The 18,901-nt window shown below is 47.6% G+C and overlaps 1 protein-coding gene across 4 annotated transcripts in view; it reads left to right on the top strand.

Annotated features, from left to right (window-relative positions):
- Rhbdl3 (rhomboid like 3) overlaps positions 1 to 18,901 on the top strand; it is a 52,813-nt gene that overhangs the window by 27,365 nt on the left and 6,547 nt on the right. For 2 of the 4 annotated variants that reach the window (XM_034504734.1, XM_034504735.1), the window contains 3 exons: positions 776 to 888; positions 6,674 to 6,774; positions 16,836 to 16,896. In XM_034504734.1, coding sequence (XP_034360625.1) covers positions 776 to 888; positions 6,674 to 6,774; positions 16,836 to 16,896 — 275 coding nt within the window. Of the gene's footprint in view, positions 1 to 775; positions 889 to 6,673; positions 6,775 to 13,950; positions 14,217 to 16,835; positions 16,897 to 18,901 lie in introns of those variants that run through there. The other 2 variants (XM_076936194.1, XM_076936195.1) reach the window with 2 other exon arrangements.

The raw sequence follows: 18,901 nt of genomic DNA, 5'->3' as shown, positions 1-18,901 counted from the left end.
ACCCAACAATGGTGGCACGCCCATGTAGCTGTGCGGCTCTGTGCACTTGGCTGAAATGTTCTGTGCCTTCCCTAGTGGCCAAAGCAGAAAGGGTCATGTGACCAGAATTGTTCATCATCTGTGTGTGTGATTGCTCCCACAAGCAAAGGAAAGGACTAATTTATTGCAACAACTGATTTCCCATCATAGTCTGTCCAGGGGAAGAGAGTCTGGGGCCCTTCTCCCAGCCTTGAGAAGTTTGGAGCCAGTAGAGCAGGCCCCTTTTCATGCCGGGAAGGAGAACCTCCCTCTGTAAGACTTTAAGAGAAGATGATGCATTGTTAAGTTCCAAGAGGTCTCTAATGCATCAAGACATTTTGAGACCATCTTTGTTCTTGGGCTCAGTAGTGCTTGTAGATACGGTGAAAAGCCAGAGTGAGCCCAGAGCTGGGGAATGGGGCAGGTCAAGCTGACCAGACACTGGGACTGTGACTAAGCCACTCACTGCCACTTTCTGAGCCTTGGCTTCTTGCAAGTTAACCCCTGGAGCTGCTAGGTCCCTTGGGCATGGCTAGCCTCCGTCACAGCAGATACAGACTACCTGCCTGTCACCACCAGGTCCCTTATGTGTATTCTGTCCTAGCAGGAAAGAATTTTTTTCCATGACAGTCAAGTTCCCTCCGAAGCCCATGAACTGCACAAAGGCAAAGAATGGGGCCTCACACCAACCTGCTGGCTCCCAGTATCTCCACACACAGCATTTGTCAGGTGAATTAATGACCATGGTCTGTCACAGGGTGGAACAGCTGGGACTCAATGTGGCGCTGCAGCTGCTGGTAGGGGTACCCCTGGAGATGGTACATGGAGCCACCCGAATTGGACTTGTCTACGTGGCTGGTGTTGTGGCAGGTAGGCAGGTGGGCCCTGTGGTGGTCCTCCCCTGGGAGGGTGAGAGAAGATCCCATGGGTGGTACAAGCCCAGGCTTCCTGGGCACACACAGGTCCCCATCTCCAGGGTCCCTGACTCAGAATTGTCCACTAGGCATATTTCCACAGCTACCCAGACAGGGAGGTATGTTCTGGAAAGGGGGCAGAGCATATGATTGGAACTGGCCTACTGACAGAGTTCCTGTCATCAAACTCCCATGTTCCAGCTGTGTAAGCCTGGGGAAAGTCCTTGGTCCCTTGTGGTCCCATCAAGCTTGTAGACAGAGCTAATGAGAGCTGTCTGCTATTGTTGAGAAGCTGCCCATGTGATGAGAGGCTCCTCTCACTGCAGAATGTGCAGAACACCCAGGTCATCAGTGGCATGGGTGGCAGCTTTTTGGCCAAGGCACATCTGAACCCATCTGGGGAGCTTTTTCTTCTACCCAGATCAGCCATGGACCCCTTGATTGACGCTCTGAGGATAGGACAGTCTGGCCTAGGAGGTAGTGGTAGACCCCTGTTGGAAGAAGTCTGTGTGTCTGACCTGGGGGTGGGGTGTGAGTGAATTCTCCAGGGAGCACTGGATCTCCTCCCCTCCCCACCCCCCCCCCCCACCCCCCACCCCCGTTATAACTCCAACTGAGGAGATAAAGCTTCCTCAGGTCTTCAGCTTGACAGCTGGCCCAAGGGAGGAACGAGCTCTCTCTCCTCTCCTCTCCTCTCCTCTCCTCTCCTCTCCTCTCCTCTCCTCTCCTCTCCTCTCCTCTCCTCTCCTCTCCTCTCCTGCCCTCCCCTCCCCTCCCCTCCCCCCTCCCTCCCTCTCTCTCTCCTATCTTCTTTCTCTCTGTGTATATATGTTCTCTCTCTCCCCTCTCTCTTCTTTCTCTCTCTGTGTATGTTCTCTCTCTCTCTCTCTCTCTCTCTGTGTGTGTGTGTGTGTGTATACGTATGTTTAAGATCTTAATCCTTCCTGAGTGGCATTAATGTCCTCAAGAGAGCTAGGCAGCCTTGGCCTTGTAAACCGACTTCAGAGAAGGAAGGCTCCCACTCTACCTCCAATGCTAGTCTGTAGACCCTGTGCAGGGGGCGGGGCAGGGCGGGGCAGGACAGGATACGACACCCGACACCCTCCCAGCACTGCCTCTGGCATCTGTGCCCAGCTCCTTCAGCCTCAAAGCCTTTCCCTGAATCCAGCACCTTCTATGTCCTTAACAAAGGTCGAGCGAGCACCCCCAGGTTCCAGACCTGTCTCAGCCGCCCACACACCTTCCAGTCATGCCACCCTGGGATTTGTGGCTGCTGTACCTTCCCTACCGAATTTCTCAGAGTCCCAGATGTTAAATGGCAGGGAACGGGGGAAGGCACTCGTAACACTTGCAGTTAGTAGTCAATTAGACTCGGGGTGCCAATAACTTGGAAGACAGAAATAAGATTCAAAATGACTCAGCCCTCACCCAGCACAGATGACACAGTGGGGAGACAGCACAAACATCCCTCCACAGTGATGTCAGTGCAGAGTGGGAAGGTGCAAACAAAAGCAAGACACGTCACTAAGACATGAGGCTGTGGGACTGCAGCATCGAGCCAGGGGCACACAGTGCTCTGCCTGAGCCATTGATTCAGGCCAGAGGCCGTTTTGGTCCCTACAAATCATGTCATTGACCCCCCCCCATGAGGTTGTGGATTGAGCTCCCTACACTGTATCCCCAGAAGGAAGCCCTTACAGACAGACCTTGACTAGAGAGTCAATTCTTATCCATGGCCAGCATGCATGGAGTCCTCACCACCACCCCATGCGGGCACTCTTTTTTACCTGCTGTGGGTGCAGGGCCCAAGACTGAGGCTTGGTGCAGCACATTCCTGTAATTCAAGTGTAGAGACTGAACCAAAAGGATCAGAAGTTCAAGGCCAGCTTGGGCTACACAGTGAGAGAGAAACAACAAAACAAACAATGACAACAACAACAAAAACCAAAAGCCAGGGTTTAGAGGAACAAGTGACTTGCCCAAGAAGACACAGCTTGTGTGTAAGTGTTGAAGCTGGTCTCTCACACAGGCTCTGTGACTCCAAAGATTGCCCTGTAGATACAACTATGGTATGATGAGAGCCAGAAGGCAGGTCTTTGCTTTTGTGCAGATAATCAGAAACCAAGGAAGGGTCTTGATCAGTATCTGTCCCTGCTTTTGCTTTAATCCCTGCCCAGTGAAGCTATTTCATACCCAAGGCTATCCTGTTTATCAAGTAATAGCTGACTCATAGGACATCTATAATACAGGTGATACAGGTCTTATGTGTCATCACCAGTATATGTCACAAATTTGTAAGGTTCATAAGGTGACCATGGTCACTCCCATTGTACAGGTTATTCAGAAAGGTGAGATAAACTCTTCTTAGTAATCAGATCAGGGTAGAGCCCTGTGCACTGTATCGAGTCCTGTGACCGACACTAAAGATGAACAGTTACATCACTAACAACCTTTTAAAGCCCGTATCTTAGCAGGGCGTGTGGTCATAGACCTGCAATCCCAACACGTGGGAGGGAGAAGTAGGAGGATCAGGAGCTCAAGGTCATTCTTGGCTACATAATGACTTTGAGACCAGCTTGAGCTATGTAAGTTACTATGTTAAATGCAACAAACAAGGCACCCTGAAGTGTGTCAGCAACATTGTATTACAGAGTTTGTAGAAGCCAGTATTCATCCCTAGAGCTCAGCACCTGTTAGGTAGTAAATATTTGCAGAGTAGATGAAAGAATACATGAATAAATAAAGTAACATTGCTTAGAGGTAAGTGTTCTGCCAGTGTTAATTTGAGTTTTTCCTAATGGCAGAGGGAGATGTTGGAGAACACCTGCCTTCAAACTTTTCAGGGTAAAACCATTGCAGCTGTGCCTTAATGGCAAGGCCACCAACTCACCTTCATGATGGCATGGAACCAGCCCCTTGGTCTGTGCTGTACAGAGGTGACGTGTGGCACTCCATCTTGCCATTGTCTTTCTGGCTTCTGACCCTACCACCTCCGTGGGATTTGTCCTGATCTCAAGGGCCTGTTAGCCATGAGTTTCCTAACAAGTTAGGAAGGGATCCTGCATGGTCCACAATCTCCCTTGGTGTCTTTTACTACTCTGTTTTCGTAGATTCTGTGTTGTTTGGTTCTGGCGAGTCCATTCAGGCCCCAGCTGATGCAGAGACCTTAGAAAAGTCTTGGAAGGTAATAAAGATTATAAAATGAGAAAATTGTGCAAGTTTGTTATCCCAGCACTCAGGAGGGTCTCAGCAAGATCAAGGCCAGCATAGTCTACATAAACCCTTGAAATATGTCTTTAAAAGGTACATATATTTCAGTTCAAAATCAAAGCCCAAAGCCCCTGGATCTTCAGCCAAATTCAATGATGTGGGGCCATTGAATTCCTGATCTGGGAAGAACTGTGGAGCCCACTCCCCATGGGTGGACAGACAGCTTTGCTCCCAAGGCCTCACCCTACTAACCAGAGAGCTTTCTGCTCTGCCCAGTGAATTAGGGAGCCCAGGAAAGGTTTACCCTGAAAACTAGATTTCACTGTTCAGAATGTAAAAGGCTTTACACCTTCACATCTCACACATATGAATACCAAAAGCCAAAAGAATTTAGGAGCAATGCCTAAGGTCTCACAACTGGTCACTCTCATCCCCATTTCACACCCCTGCCAGGATTCCTAGCTGGCCCCTGGCCCAAGGGTCAAGACTCTAAACACAGGGAGGGTGAGGGAAAGGTCAGTGCTGTGTAGGCTTGACCCTGGTAGGGCCCTTCTGTCCCTGGAGGCTGCCCTGATGCATCTTTGACCCTGACTGCTCTGGGGCACAGAGAAGGAGCTGATTTGCATGTGTCCCTCAGAGAGAAAAAAAGACCAGCTGGGCGAAGCTGGCTTGCTCGCTGCAAACAGTAATTAATGAGGAGCTGGCTTGGGCAGCTGGCCCTGCGCTGTCCTGCAATGCAGCCCATACACAGTAGCCAGGAGCGTGTGGGAGTCTTTTGTCATGCAGATCATGCTGCCTGTTTGTTTGCCACCCTGGGATTCCCTCTACACACACACCCTGCTTTGGAATACTTATGGCTGAACCCCGTGGATAGGCCAATAAAAGGGAAAAGTTATTCGACAATAGTTAGATATTAAATTAAAGCCCAAAGAAAGATAAAACAAAGGTAAATAAAGATCTCTAGCTGCCACAGGCTGGGAGAAAGACTTCGGAGTCCTTGGGTCATGATAGCTTGGGGTTTGTCTGTTTAATTTTTCCCGAAAAATTACATCTCCCTTGATAGCAAGAATTGGTCATAGGGACTTAGAAAGGGGGTGTCTATGTGCTCCCATGGGGATCTCTCTCCATGTCTCCATCCAGATGGTCTTAGGTCCTGGTTCAGGAACCCCCTCCTAAGGTGTGGACCACCACCTTTGTGAAACTTGCAGATTTGGGCTCTCAGCCTGTTCCTCCTCTCCTGCGGCTAATTGACTCCTGAGCCTGCAGGCATTTTTCCAACCGTGGTTTCTGCTTGCTCACCCAGGCCAGCTGCCACTCACCCTCTGTGCCCTGGACTCTGCCTCCTAGTTATTTTTAGTCTCCTGTGTCCTTCCCTGGAAGCCAAAGCATTGATCACACTTAAATTCGACCAGAACGATAAATTTCTCATCTTCTCTCCGCCCAGCTTCCCCCCACTAGGAGCAAAGTTTGTCATCCCACACACCAACAGCCACAGAACTGCCCTCTCCCCAGGGTGTGATGTCATCACTCTCCCCAGAGTGTGATGTCACCCTTCTCTGAACTTTCAAGGACATTCTCCTTAAAGAGAAGCCCCACTTGGGAGATCCTCTTGCCTTTAGCTTGGCTGGTAGGAGGTGGGAGGTGCTGCCAAGCAAGTTTCTAGATTCAGCGGAGGCAAGAGGCAGGTGGAAGGAGCAGAGGCCACCTCTGAACTAGTGTGATGTGGCTGCCACTAAGGCTGGCAGAGAGCACAGGTTTGACCAGTGTGGCTTTCAGGCTGGGGAACTGCTCTGTGGCTGAGGGCTTGGCCAACCTTTTGTGAGGCCCTAAGTTCAATTCCCAGCCTTGGGAGGAGGGAGAAAAAATTCTGTGTCAGGAAGAACAGGATTTAAATCCTGGTTCCAGGGTTCGAGGCCAGCCTGGTCTACAGAGTGAGTTCCAGGATAGCCAGGACTACACAGAGAAACCCTGTCTCGAAAAAAAAAAAAAAAAAAAAACCTAACTAAATAAATAAATAGTAAAAAAAATAAATAAATCCTGGTTCCAGAGCTTCCCACCAGAAAACTGAGATGAGAGCCTTCTTTTATGTCTAAGGTGAGGCTCTTAGCACCTACCTCGAAGGCCTTCAGGGTGAAAATGAGTCTTGTGGGTAGGAGGGAGAAGTATATGTACCCTGCCTGCCCGTGTGGGACGCTTTCTGTTCGCTGGGGCAGCTTTGTGTCACCACCAGCTGTTGCTGAAGCCGGTGACTTGGTTTGGGATCAGTCCCAGTGGGAGCCAGTCAGACTTGTCCTGAGAATCTTGGTTTCCCATCAGTAAAATGAGAAAGCTGGACCACGGGGTTCGTCCCACTGCACACAGATCTTCTGAACAGTCCAGAGAAAGCTGCAAGGCAGCGTGGGGTTGAAAGGGGAGGAGATGGAGACTGTTGCTGCAGAGTTGCTCTGCTCCTGTGGTGGAATGCGAGGGCCAGGGGCTGGGCTGCACAGTGAGTCCAGCACTCTTGATGGTTTTCACTCTCTCTGTGCCAGGCTCCTTGGCGGTGTCTGTGGCTGACATGACTGCACCTGTCGTGGGCTCTTCCGGAGGGGTGTATGCGCTCGTCTCTGCCCACCTCGCCAACATTGTCATGGTGAGCAGTCCCTGTTCCCTGTGAGTCTTCTTATCTTCTGTCGTCACTGGGCTTGAACATCCATCTTCTAGAGTTCTCTCAGCCCAGGCCTGCCGAGTGCCAGGCTAGCCTGCTGGTAGCATGGTTCATAGCTGCATCTTCCTTTGCAGACCCATTTCACCTGCATCCTTCCCAGATGAGGTCGTATTTTCTCTGGCCAGGCTTGGCCTGCAAGTATGCCTGTCTCCCTAGTTCACCCGTTACCTCAAAAATTGTTAAAAATCTGTCTACTAGTGTTTTAGTTAGGGCCACCATAGCTATGATGAATCCCATGACCAAAGCAAGTGGGGAGAAAAGGGGTTATTCGGCTCACACTTCCATATCACTGTTCAACACTGAAGGAAGTCAGGACAGGAACTTAAACCAGGCAGAAACCTAGAGGCAGGGGCTGATGCAGAGGCCATGGAGGGGTGCTGCTTACTTGGACCACCAGCCCAGGGGGTGGCACCATCCCCAATGGGCTAGGCCCTCCCTCATTAATCACTAATTAAGAAAATGCCCCCACAGGCTTGCCTACATCTGATCTTATGGGGCATTTTTTTTTTTAATTGAGGTTCCTTCCTCTCAGGTGATGTTAGCTTGTGTCAAGTTGACATAAAACCACCTAGCACAACTAGTATGCATGGCCATTAGAATTCTTTGTCATGGATCATACAAAATAAGAGGACTTGGGGGCTGAGTCACTGAGCTAGTCCATAAAGTACTTTTCACACAGGCATGAGGACCTAAGTTTGGATCCCTAACACCCACATAAACAGTGGGGCACAGAGATGCATAACTGTAAATCCAGCTCTGGAGAGGCAGAGAGGCAGATGCCTAGAGTTTGCCTTTGGGAGCCATACTATCCAAATCAGTGAGCTCCAGGTTTGACCTCTGGTTTCCATATGTACACACACACACACACACACACACACACACACGCACGCACACACACACACACACACGCACGCACGGTGTGGGAGGGAATACACACAGATAAGAGAACCTAAATATACAACAGGGTTCTCAAATAGAAAAAATTGACCTATGCCCCACTCCATACCTCCTGACTGACAACCATCTGGGTGCTGTCCCCTGCTCCAGCCCCTCACACAGTTAGGGTCTCATTTTTTTTTCCCTTCATCTTATTTGCTATACAATTTTAAGGATGTGAGCATGTGCCAAGGAGACAGGCAACCTAGGTCGGAGGAATCCCTGCTGCCCACTCCTAAAAGGCGACCCGCGTCAGATCACTTACTGCTTTGTACCTTGGGTTCGTCACCTCTGAAATGAGGTGATACGTAATGATTGGGGAAAAAAATGAAAATAAACACTTGAATATTAACTTAATTCTTCATTCCTTACAAAAGAACCCAGGTAGACTCAGACTAAGCAGGGCCTTCAAGTTGGCATGTTGAAGACCCTGTGGTAGGGAGTTGGTCTAGTTTAGAGGCAGATGAAGGCCTCTCTAATGGGACTCAGCTGTCCTCATACCTATTGGCCTAGGGGCCGCCCTGAGTTATGCATGCATCCCTGTGCCTGACATACTTGCCCTGCCTACAAGATTTGAGGGTAGGGAAGAGAGTCCAGGAAGGTAACAGATGCTCTGTGAGCCTCTCCTTCTCCCTGCCCTGTTTGGTGACACTTTTCTTTTTCCTCACAAGGTGCTTGTGATGCTTAGGAGTCACAGTTTTTTGGAGTCTCTACATTCTGCCATGGTTTCATCTGGGTTTTTGTTTTTTGGTTGAGCAGGCCATTGCCACATTGTCTAGGATGTCCTGGAACTCATAATCCTACCTCAGCCTTCCAAGTGCTGAGTCTGACTTCTCTTCCTCCCTCCCTCCCTCCCTCCCTCCCTCCCTCCCTCCCTCCCTCCCTCCCTCCATCTTTTCCTTCCTTCTCTCTTTCCCTTCTCTTCCTCCTCTTCTTCCTCCTTCTCTTCCTCCTCCTCCTCTTTTTCCTCCTTCTCCTCTTCCTCTTTTCTTTTGGCTGGGGGTAGGGCTATCCCAAGCTGGCCTGGGACTCACTGTGTAGTCCAGGCTGACCTCGAACTTGTGGCAATTCTCCTGCTTCAGCCTCAGCACAGCACACCCTACTGGAATCTCTGCATTCTAGATGAGCGCCATGCTCACCATGCTTGCTGCCTGACTGTGAGCACTACATCCCTCCCTCACCTCTGCCCCCTCTGAGTTGAGAGGGAGAGCAAGAGAGGGAGAGAGAGACGCCGAGTGAGTACTGGACTAAAGTCTGGCAACTTCCAGTGTGTGTTGATAGAGAGACTGCAGATAGGTGTGGGAGAGCATGCCTGAGTGTGAGGGTTCCGGTGTGTTTCCCTTTACACACACAGCTCAGTCTGCTGGGGGCCAGAGTGCTTGGGGCTGCCTCACATGGCCCTTCTAAATGGGTCATCTTCTATCAATTCTGTCTTTCCTCAGACACAGCTATTCCTCTGAAATCTGCCTCCTCCCCCTCCTCCCCCTGCCCCAATTCCTCTCAGCTGGAGAAGGAAACAGTGACCTTCTCCCTCCCATTCCTGCAAGATAGGGATGGGGACAGAGATGGTGGGGGGATGAGCAGGCACCGTGGAAAGAAGAAAAAGGCAGGAGTTTATGACGATCTGCTCACTCCCTGCCTCGTGGGAAGCAGCTGTGGTACCCCAGAAGTTCTGGTGGGGAGGACAGTTCACTCAACACTGAAGGCTAGGTCCCAGACACTCAGGAGCCTGGGAAACAGTTTCGTTCAGTTTACACTTCTGTCTGGTGAGCTGCCCATGGCCATGGAGAGAAGCAGTTTCATTGGAGACCTTAGTGCCGGTCCAGAAGAAAGCAGCTCCCTGCCTGCCTCCTGGGAGCTGATAGTCCTTGGAGCTTAATGTAATGTACTTCCATATCCCCTAACAATTAAGGGACTGCTTTTGTCTTTAGCTTGATGTTGAGAAATGGCACACATCTTTCATACCAGCATTCACGAGGCAGAGGCAGTTGGATCTTTGTGAGTTCAAGGCCAGTCTGGTCTACATATTGAGTTCCAACTTAACCAGGACTACATAGAGAGACCCTGTTTTTAAAACAAGTACCATTCCTGTGACTGAGGAGTGTTTAAATATTAGCAGTTTTATATACCTCAACCTAGTAGATACACTGTTGATTTACTTCCAAAATGAGGGTGGAGCGTTCATTCACTAGACAGTATCTCATCAGAGCAAACGGCAGAAAAACTATGGATTTGACAGTCAGGAAATCTGGATTTGAGAGCCATTTGAGGCTGGGTCTGTCACTGTGAGCTCCCAGGGCTCCCACTGCTCTCATGAGGTAGTTGTTAGAAAGAAGTGAGCAAACAAACTGGAACATACTTTCCACATGACAGACCACTGCAGCACGATGAGAGCCTGTGTGTACATATGCATGCCTGGTCGTGCATGTAACTCATTACCTCATGGTTTATTTTGTGGGGACACCGAAGGACAACTTTTGAGAGTCATTTCCCTCCACCTTGTGGTTCCCCAGGATTGAACTCAGGCTTGATAGCAGATGCCTTTCTCCTACTGAGCCATCTTGCCAGCTCTATATGTGATTATTTAATATAGTATGAATTACACTTCATATCTACAGAGAGAAATCAGAAAATGTATTCTTAAAGCTTCTGCTATATCCCAGGACTAGAGAAAAAATTTTTGAGATTTTGCCCTACATAAAAGTATGTCTTGTGGTTGTGGCAGTACACACCTGTAATTCCAGCGTTTGGGAGGCTGAGGATGATCAAGACTTCAAGGCTAGCTGGGCAGTGGTGGTGCACGCCTTTCATCCCAGCACTTGGGAGGCAGAGACAGGTGGATTTCTGAGTTCGAGGCCAGCCTGGTCTACAGAGTGAGTTCCAGGACAGCCAGGCCTACATAGAGACACAGAGAAACCCTGTCCAAAAAAAAAGAGAGAGAGACAGAGAGACAGAGAGGGAGAGAGAGAGAGTTCAAGGCTAGCCTGGGCTACATAGAAAAACCATCTCTCAAAAGCAAAACAAGGATTTGGGAAGGTGGGTAGGTAAAAGATTGGCTGCAACAACCTAAGAACCTGAGTCCAGGCTCTAGGACCAAGCAGAGCTAGGTCGGGTAGCACATGTCTATGACTCTAGTACTCTTCCCAAGGAGATGGAACATGAGACAAGACAATCCCCAGAAGCTCATGGACCAGCTACTCTGGAAAACACAATAGCAAACAGTAAAGACCCTGTCTAAACAACGTGGGAGGAAGAGGTTGTCCTTGACCTTAACATCTGCATCATGGTGCACACATCACAGTCAGACATACAGACACACATGTATACATACACACATCATACACATGGGCACACACACATAGTTTAATAAACCCTGAAAATATGCCTTTCGTGTGTGTGTGTGTGTGTGTGTGTGTGTGTGTGTGTGTGTGTGACAGACAGAGAGAGACAGGGAGGGAGAGGGAGAGCGAGAGCGAGAGCGAGAGCGAGAGAGAGAGAGAGAGAGAGAGAGAGAGAGAGAAATTAAAGAAAAAAAAAACTTCTAGTTTACACCAAAGAGTCAGAGAATATTTCAGCCAAAGATGTGGCTCAGGAAAAGGCTTTCAATCAAGACTTCTTATTTTAAACACTGGAAATAGAAAGATCCACCTGATGGAATAATTTATTAATTGCCTGCTGCTGGGCCCATAAGCCACAGTTCCATTTTTAAATACGCAAGCTATTTGCTTACACTTTGCTGTGTGTTCGATGTTTTCCTAAAATATTTGAGAAGCAATTCTTTGCAAATTGAATTTTATTGTCAAAGCTCAAGAAAGATGGTTGCTAAAAAAACAAAGAAAAAACCTCTACCATAAGGTTTATGTAGTTAAATGAATAGCCTCTTGTAGGAGAGATAAACCACTCCTGATTTATATGGCATGCTTTCATGGTGTGTGTATGTGTGTGTGTGTATGTATGTATGTGTGTATGGGTGTGTGTGTATGGGTGTGTATGTATATATGTGTGTGTGTGATTGTGTCTATGGGTTTGTATGTATGTGTGAGTGTGTGGATGTTTGTGTGTATGTGTGTGTGTACTATGTGTGTGTACTATGTGTGTGTGTGATTGTGTCTTTGTGTGTTTGTGTGTGTGTGCTCTCTCGCACGTTGAACCTAGGGCCTCACACATGCTAGGAAAGTGCTCTTAATTGGTTGGGTGAGCATGATGTGAAGGAGACTGGTTCCCTACTTGTTCTCAGTGGCTGAGTTACCTTCTTACCCTGAGGGCTGCAGGGAGAGACTGGAATTAAAGGGCCTGCTGAAAGGTCTGGTTCCCCAGAGGCCATGGCTCTTCCACACTTAGAGCAGAGGCAGCACCTGCTGTGTGAGACTCTTCTCTCCTGGTGTTCCAAGGCACTCATTTCAGTGAAGGGAATAATGGCTCTGTAAAAAGAAGCAGCTGAAGGGCAGGGAAGACTCTGCAATTTAACCCCTTCACCGCTGGGAGATTGGAATTCCCTCTGCTACCCAGCAGCTGGGCAGAGAAGAAAGGCAGACAAAATGTTTCACAATCTCTTAGAGGGTGGTTGTGGACTCGGGGAGTAACATATGGAACTGATATGGCATGCTCTGCAGGGTGAGATCATCATGTTTTTCCAGGGTCTGGATTACACTGAGATTTTACATTATGCTAAGACTAGACGTTGATAGGATGCCCATATCATATAATTAGTATGTTATGCTTGTTAGTTCATTTCATTCACCTGATAAATTTGGTAATTGACATAGGGATTGTTTGTGCCAAATACACAAACAAGGACACCGGAGAGAAGAATGTTAAGAGCCTCCCCATCGATGGATGTGTCAGATCAAGAATAGGCACTGTGGCAGTGGTGCACATGCCTTTAATCCCAGCACTTGGGAGGCAGAGGCAAGTGGATTTCTGAGTTCGAGGCCAGCCTGGTCTACAGAGTGAGTTCCAGGACAGCCAGGGCTACACAGAGAAACTCTGTCTCGAAAAAACAAACAAACAAACAAACAAACAAACAAAAAAAGGTTCTGTGATATGTTAATTTATTTATTTATTACCTTCTGTATGCCACCACCTCTGCTTTATGTAGTGCTGGGGACTGAGCACAGGGCTTGGCGCATGTGAGGGAAGCACTCTATACAGAGTTCTATCCTCAGCCCTGGACAGTGTTCTTTAAGGCTGATCTCAGATGAAGAACAGAAGGAGCACAGAGGTAGAAGGACCTCCCCGAAAGGGAGTCAGCTGAGATATTCTAACTTACTCTACCTGATTATGTCTCAAGACACAGTAAAAGAGACCACATGCAACACTGAGGCCATACACATATGTGTAATCCAAGCTCTTAAAGGGCCAAGGCAGCAGAATCACAGGTAGAAGCCAGCCTGTCTATATAGCAAGATCAGATTTCAAAAACACCAAAGTAGTCATCGTTGGTGGCACATGCCTTTCTTAGATCCCAGTACTTGGGAAGCAGAGGCAGGCAGATCTCTGAGTTTGAGGCCAACCTGGTCTACAAAATGAATTCCAGGATAGCCAGAGTTACACAGAGAAAACCCTGTCTCAAAAAAACAACAACAACGAAATTATTTTATTATTCTTATATGTCTGTGTGAATAGATGCCACACATGCACAGGTACCTATGGAAGCCAGAAGAGGTCATAGGTTTCTTGGAGTTACAGATAGTTGTGAGTCACCCAAAGTGAGTGCTAAGAACTACCGAGGTCTTCTGAAAGACAAATATACAGTCTCAACCACCGAGCAGTCTCGCCAGCCCCCAAATTGACAATCTTTTTAAAAAATTATTTATTTTAGGTTATGGGTGTTTTGCCTACATGCATGTATGTGTACTACTTGAATGCCTAGAGCCTGGGGATACCAAAAAAAAAGGGTATGGAATCCCTTGGAACTGGAGTTACCGACAATAATGAGTCCCTGTGTGAGTGCTGGGAATTGAATCTAGGTCCTCTGCAAAAATTGTCAGTGTTGTGAACCACTGAGCCATCTCTCCAACCCCCAAAATTCACTTTTTTAAAAAAAAGTGTGCATTGGTATTTTGCCTTCATGCATGCCAATGTGAGGGTGCCAGATTCCCCCTGGAACTGGAGTTACCGACTCCATCTCTCTAACCTTGATTTTCTTTTTTTTCTCCTTTCAAGGCAGGGTTTCTCTGGACTTCTCAGTGTAGCCCGGACTGTCCTGGAACTTACTTTGTAGACCAAGCTGGTCTCAAACTCACAGAGATCCACCTACTTCTTCCTCACGGGTGCTGGGATTAAAGGCATGTGCCACCACCACCCAGCCAAAACTCTCACTTCTTAATAAGACATGTTCCTTTCTTCCATCCCTGCCTCCTCCTTTCTTCTTTCTCCTGGGACTAGAACTCAGGGTACTATTCTTGCTAAGGAAGCTCTCCTGCCATTCTACCTCCTTTCCAAGCCATGTAACCGTTTCATGGGCAGCCCGGGGCATGTGGGGTCACACTCCTGGGCAGCAGACAGCACCATGCCATCTACAAAGCTTTTTGTGTCTTCTGGAACTGAAGCATGTGCCTGCGATCCTTGCATTTGAAGGCCATGTGGTCTACCACCTCCCGGCTGCAGGAGGCATGAGGTTCACTTCAGGGATTGGATTCCTGGGACCATGAGAAGCACTGACCCCTGTTTTGTTCCCTGTCTCTGTGGTAAGGTGCCTTGATAGATAGTAGCGATCCCAGTGTTACCCGTCTGCTTCTAAAGAGAATCTAGCGAGCAGATGCTAGACTTTGTAGTTTAAGAGGACTGTGTGCTGCCTACCTCGCTAATGAAGAGGGCTTGTGGACAGGGTCACAATATGCTTCCTGTTGCTAGCCTGGGACTTGCTATCTTCCGGCCTTCCAAGCTGATCCTCCTCTTCCTCCTCTTCTTCCTCTTCCTCCTTTTCCTTCTCCTCCTCATCCTCCTTCTCCTCCATCTCCTAGTCTCCTTTAACTCTGAAGGAATTTAAGTTTATTGAACAGAAAACACTTGTTATTTACAAAGCAATTAGCAGAATAACTTACCAAACTAAATTTTAAAATACTTTTTAAAAAATATTTATTTATGCCGGGCAGTGGTGGCGCATGCCTTTAATCCCAGCACTTGGGAGGCAGAGGCAGGCGGATTTCTGAGTTCAAGGCCAGCCTGGTCTACCGAGTGAGTTCTAGGACAGCCAAGGCTATACAGAGAAACCCTGTCTCAAAAAAACCAAATATATATATATATATATATATATATATATATATTTATGTATATGAGTACAATTATAGCTGTCTTCAGACACACCAGAAGAGGGCATCAGATCCCATTACAGATGGTTGTGAGCCACCATGTGGTTGCTGGGAATTAAACTCAGGAGCTCTGGAAGAGCAGTCAGGGCTCTTAACCACTGAGCCACCTCTCCAGCTCCTTAAAGTACTTTTTTATTTTATTCACTTATGTATCTGGGCTGATACAATGTATGTACCATGCTGCATGCATAGAGATTAAAGGACAACTTGCAAGAATCAGTTTTCTTTAGGTCCCGGGGATCAAATGTAGCTTATATTTGGCAGCAAGCCATTCGTTGGCCAGCCAAGGAATATATTTTTAAAAAAGAACAAAGCTATAATCTTGCATTTGATTTTTTTGTGTTGTTTTGTTTTTCAAGACAGGGCTTCTCTATATATCCCTGTCCTGTCCTGGAACTCACTCTGTAGACCAGACTTATCTCAAACTCAGAGATCTGTCTGCCTCTGCCTCCTGAGTGCTGAGATTAAAGTTGTGTGCCACAGCTACTGCTTTTCTGCCTTCCTTCCTTCCTTTCCTTCCTTCCTTTCTTCCTTCCTTTCCTTCCTTCCTTTCTTCCTTCCTTTCTTCTTCCACCTCTTCTTCTTCCTCCTCTTCCTCCTCTTCCTCCTCTTCTCCTCTTCTTTCTTCTTTTGGTTAGGAACCCTTTTCTTTATCTTAAGAAAATGAAACTCCTGGAAGTTACAGCTTGTTCACAGCATTAAGACACTAGAATACTTCAAGGAAGTACTGATTAAGAGAAAAGGAAGTTTTTTCTGCAGTTTTTCCAAGGCTTGTTTCCTCCCCTGTCTCCACTATTTGGGGCCCCTGTGAAGTTTACAACCTCAAAGGAACAGGAGCCAGGCCCTGGGCGGGCCTGGGACAGCCAAGGGGGCAGAGTGAATGGATGGGAGGGAACAGAAGTTCCTGGCTGTGCCTCTTTAGCCAGGCCACTGTGCACCAGGTTCACCTCTATTGTGTGCATGCATCTGTGTGAGTGGAATTGTGCTTTGAATGCTCTGCAGAGGAGGCCCTCAAAGGAACCCCACGGAGGAGTCGTTTGTAAAATGAAAAATCCTTTTGTAAGGTGAATAATTGTATTCTGTTTATTTGCTCTGGAGGCTTAGAGGTTTTTGAGATTTTCTGGGGAGAAAGAGGCTTGTTTGAAGGCCATCTGGCCTACCTCCCCACCCCCACCCCCCTCTCCCTCACTCCTCAGGTGCTGAAGCTGCATTTGTTACCTCAGTGACAAGAGACTCATGACCCACACAGTGGGCCCTTAGGTTTTGTGCATATTAGAGATGGACTTGTCTGGAATAAGAGCGGTGATTGCACCATGCTGCTGCCGTGGCTCAGCTCGACCACAGTGAATGTGACTCCTGAGTTGGAAGGTTGAAGGATACTGTGGTTCTCACTCTTCTTCACAGGCATGATTCTTACCCTGATGGTTCCAGTTTGACTCTGCTGGGTGTCCTGTCCCATATTTCTTGTCACCCATGGGCCACAGCAAAGAATCCCGCTCTCCAGGAGTTCACTGTCTGAGGTGAATCTACATGCTGTGTCATGCATGGCTCAAGAGGTTTTCTGACAGGGATAAACTTGCCATTGTCTGAAGTCTTAAAGCCATGCTGGAATGTTCTATCGAGAAGCTCTGGCCCTCACTCAGCACTTCATGGAGTGGCTTCTTTTCGTGACAGGGCTCTTACCTGAAGAGGAGGGGTCTGATCCCAAACTGACAGAACTCTCTCCCTTTCCTCTAGAACTGGTCAGGCATGAAGTGCCAGTTCAAGCTGCTTCGGATGGCTGTGGCCTTGATCTGTAGTGAGTATGGCTGGGCCTTCAGGGATGGGTGTTGGGGATGTGTGTGTGCAGGCTCTGTCCTTACCCTTCGAGAGCTTGGAGTAAAGTGAGGCCTATCAAAAATGTGTCCACCGCAGGGACATTCTGAGAAAAACTTTTCTCTTTATATTGCTGGATACTTCTTAATCTTTTTTGTTGTTTTGTTTTTCGAGACAAGGTCTTATGTAGTCCGTATTGGCCTTGACCTTTCGATCCTTCTTTCTTTACTTCTCAAATGCTGAGGTTGAGGCTTCTGCCACCACACTGGTTTTTATACAGAACTGGGATTTGTATATGCTGGGCAAGCACTCTACCAACTGAACTGCATCGCCCAGACCCTTCCTAAATTTAAAAAAAAAAAAATGGTTTTTGTCTCATGTATGTGTATGTTTTATCGGTCTGTATGTTTGTGAACCACATGTATGTCTTGTGCCTTAGGAGGTCAGAAGAGGGCATCAGCTCCCCTAGAACTGGAGGAACAGAAAGTTAGGAGCCACCATGTGGGTGCTGGGAATTGAACCTGGGTCCTCTGCAATAGCAACAAGTACTCTTAACCAGTGAGCCATCTCTCACAGCCTCACTTCTTAAACTTTTTATAGACATAAAGTATGCAAATGGAAAAGTACCCAGTGACCAGTGGGGTCAAGAAAAATAGCTGCACGTCCTTTTTGGGCTATGAACATGACCTTTTAGAATATGTGTGTATTGTATGTGCACTTGTATGTGCATGCACATTTAGACTTACTGGTTTTTCAGGCTGTAGACATGGTTTAGAGATTTAGAGCAGTATTGCAGAGGACCTGGGTTTGGTTCCCAGCACCCACATGGCAGTTCACAACTGTCTGTAACTCTAGGTTCAGGGAATCCAAAGCCTTCTTTTGGTCCCTGTGAGCATTGCACATGCCTGATGCACTTACATACATGCAAGCAAAACACTCAATACACATAAAAATAAAGACATTAAAAAAAAAAACAAAACCATACAGTCTTGCCTGATGGTGTGACACATGTCTATGATCCTAGGACTTTGGGAAGCTGGGGACAAGGGGTGAATTTTTGAAAATTTTTATTTAATCACTTTTACGGGCATGGGCTTTTTTTTTTTTTTTTTTTTTTTTTGCTTGCATGTATGTCTGTGTACCATATGCACACAGTGCCAGGGCAGACCAGAAGGGGGAGTCAGATCCCCTGAAATAAGTTACAGACAGTTGTGAACCGCCATGTGGTTGCTGGGAATCTGAAGAGCAGTCATAGCAGTCAAGCATTGATGGTATACGCCTTTAACCCCAGTACGTGGGAGGCAGGGGCCGGGGCCGGGGCCAAAGCCAACAGATCTACAGTGCTAGTTCCAGAAAAGCTAGGGCTACCAGAGAGAAACCTTATCTTAAAAACAAAAACCAAACAACAATAACAAGAGCATTACTCTTAACTGCTAAGCTCTTCTCCAGCCCCAAGAGGATTGAGTTTTGAGGCCAACCTGGACTACATAGTAAAATATTATCTCAGGCTGCTCTCTAGCCCCTACCACTTCTGCCAAAACAAAAAGAAACCCTTTCCGTTTCAGTAGAGTCACAGACTGTAGTGACTCTACTGAAAGCTTGTGACTCTACTGCAGCTTGTGCTGGAACCTTAGTCAGGACAGGTGAGCTCTACTGACTGAGAAGCCTAGACATAAAGACAAGCAGTACTCAGTAACTGACAAGTATAAGAGGACATGTTCTTATGCTTTGTAGTGCACACCTTTAATCCCAGCACTTGATAGGCTAAGGCAAGCCAAACTGTGTGAGTACAAGGCCAGCGTGGTCTACATGGCCAGTTCCAGGCCAGCCATCTACAGTGAGACTCTGTGCAGCTGGTCTTTGCTACTTTGTGGGTTCTTTTCCTACCCTTTCAGGCCCCTTCCGTTTCACCCCCTATTGTTGCAGGATATTTGATCACACTGTGAAGCCAGAGATTGTGTTATTTACTGGAAAAGTCTGTTTCTAGT

The sequence above is a fragment of the Arvicanthis niloticus genome, chromosome 6 (genome assembly GCF_011762505.2).
Source record: "Arvicanthis niloticus isolate mArvNil1 chromosome 6, mArvNil1.pat.X, whole genome shotgun sequence".
Lineage (NCBI taxonomy): Eukaryota > Metazoa > Chordata > Mammalia > Rodentia > Muridae > Arvicanthis > Arvicanthis niloticus.
This window is presented reverse-complemented; position numbering and strand designations above follow the sequence as displayed.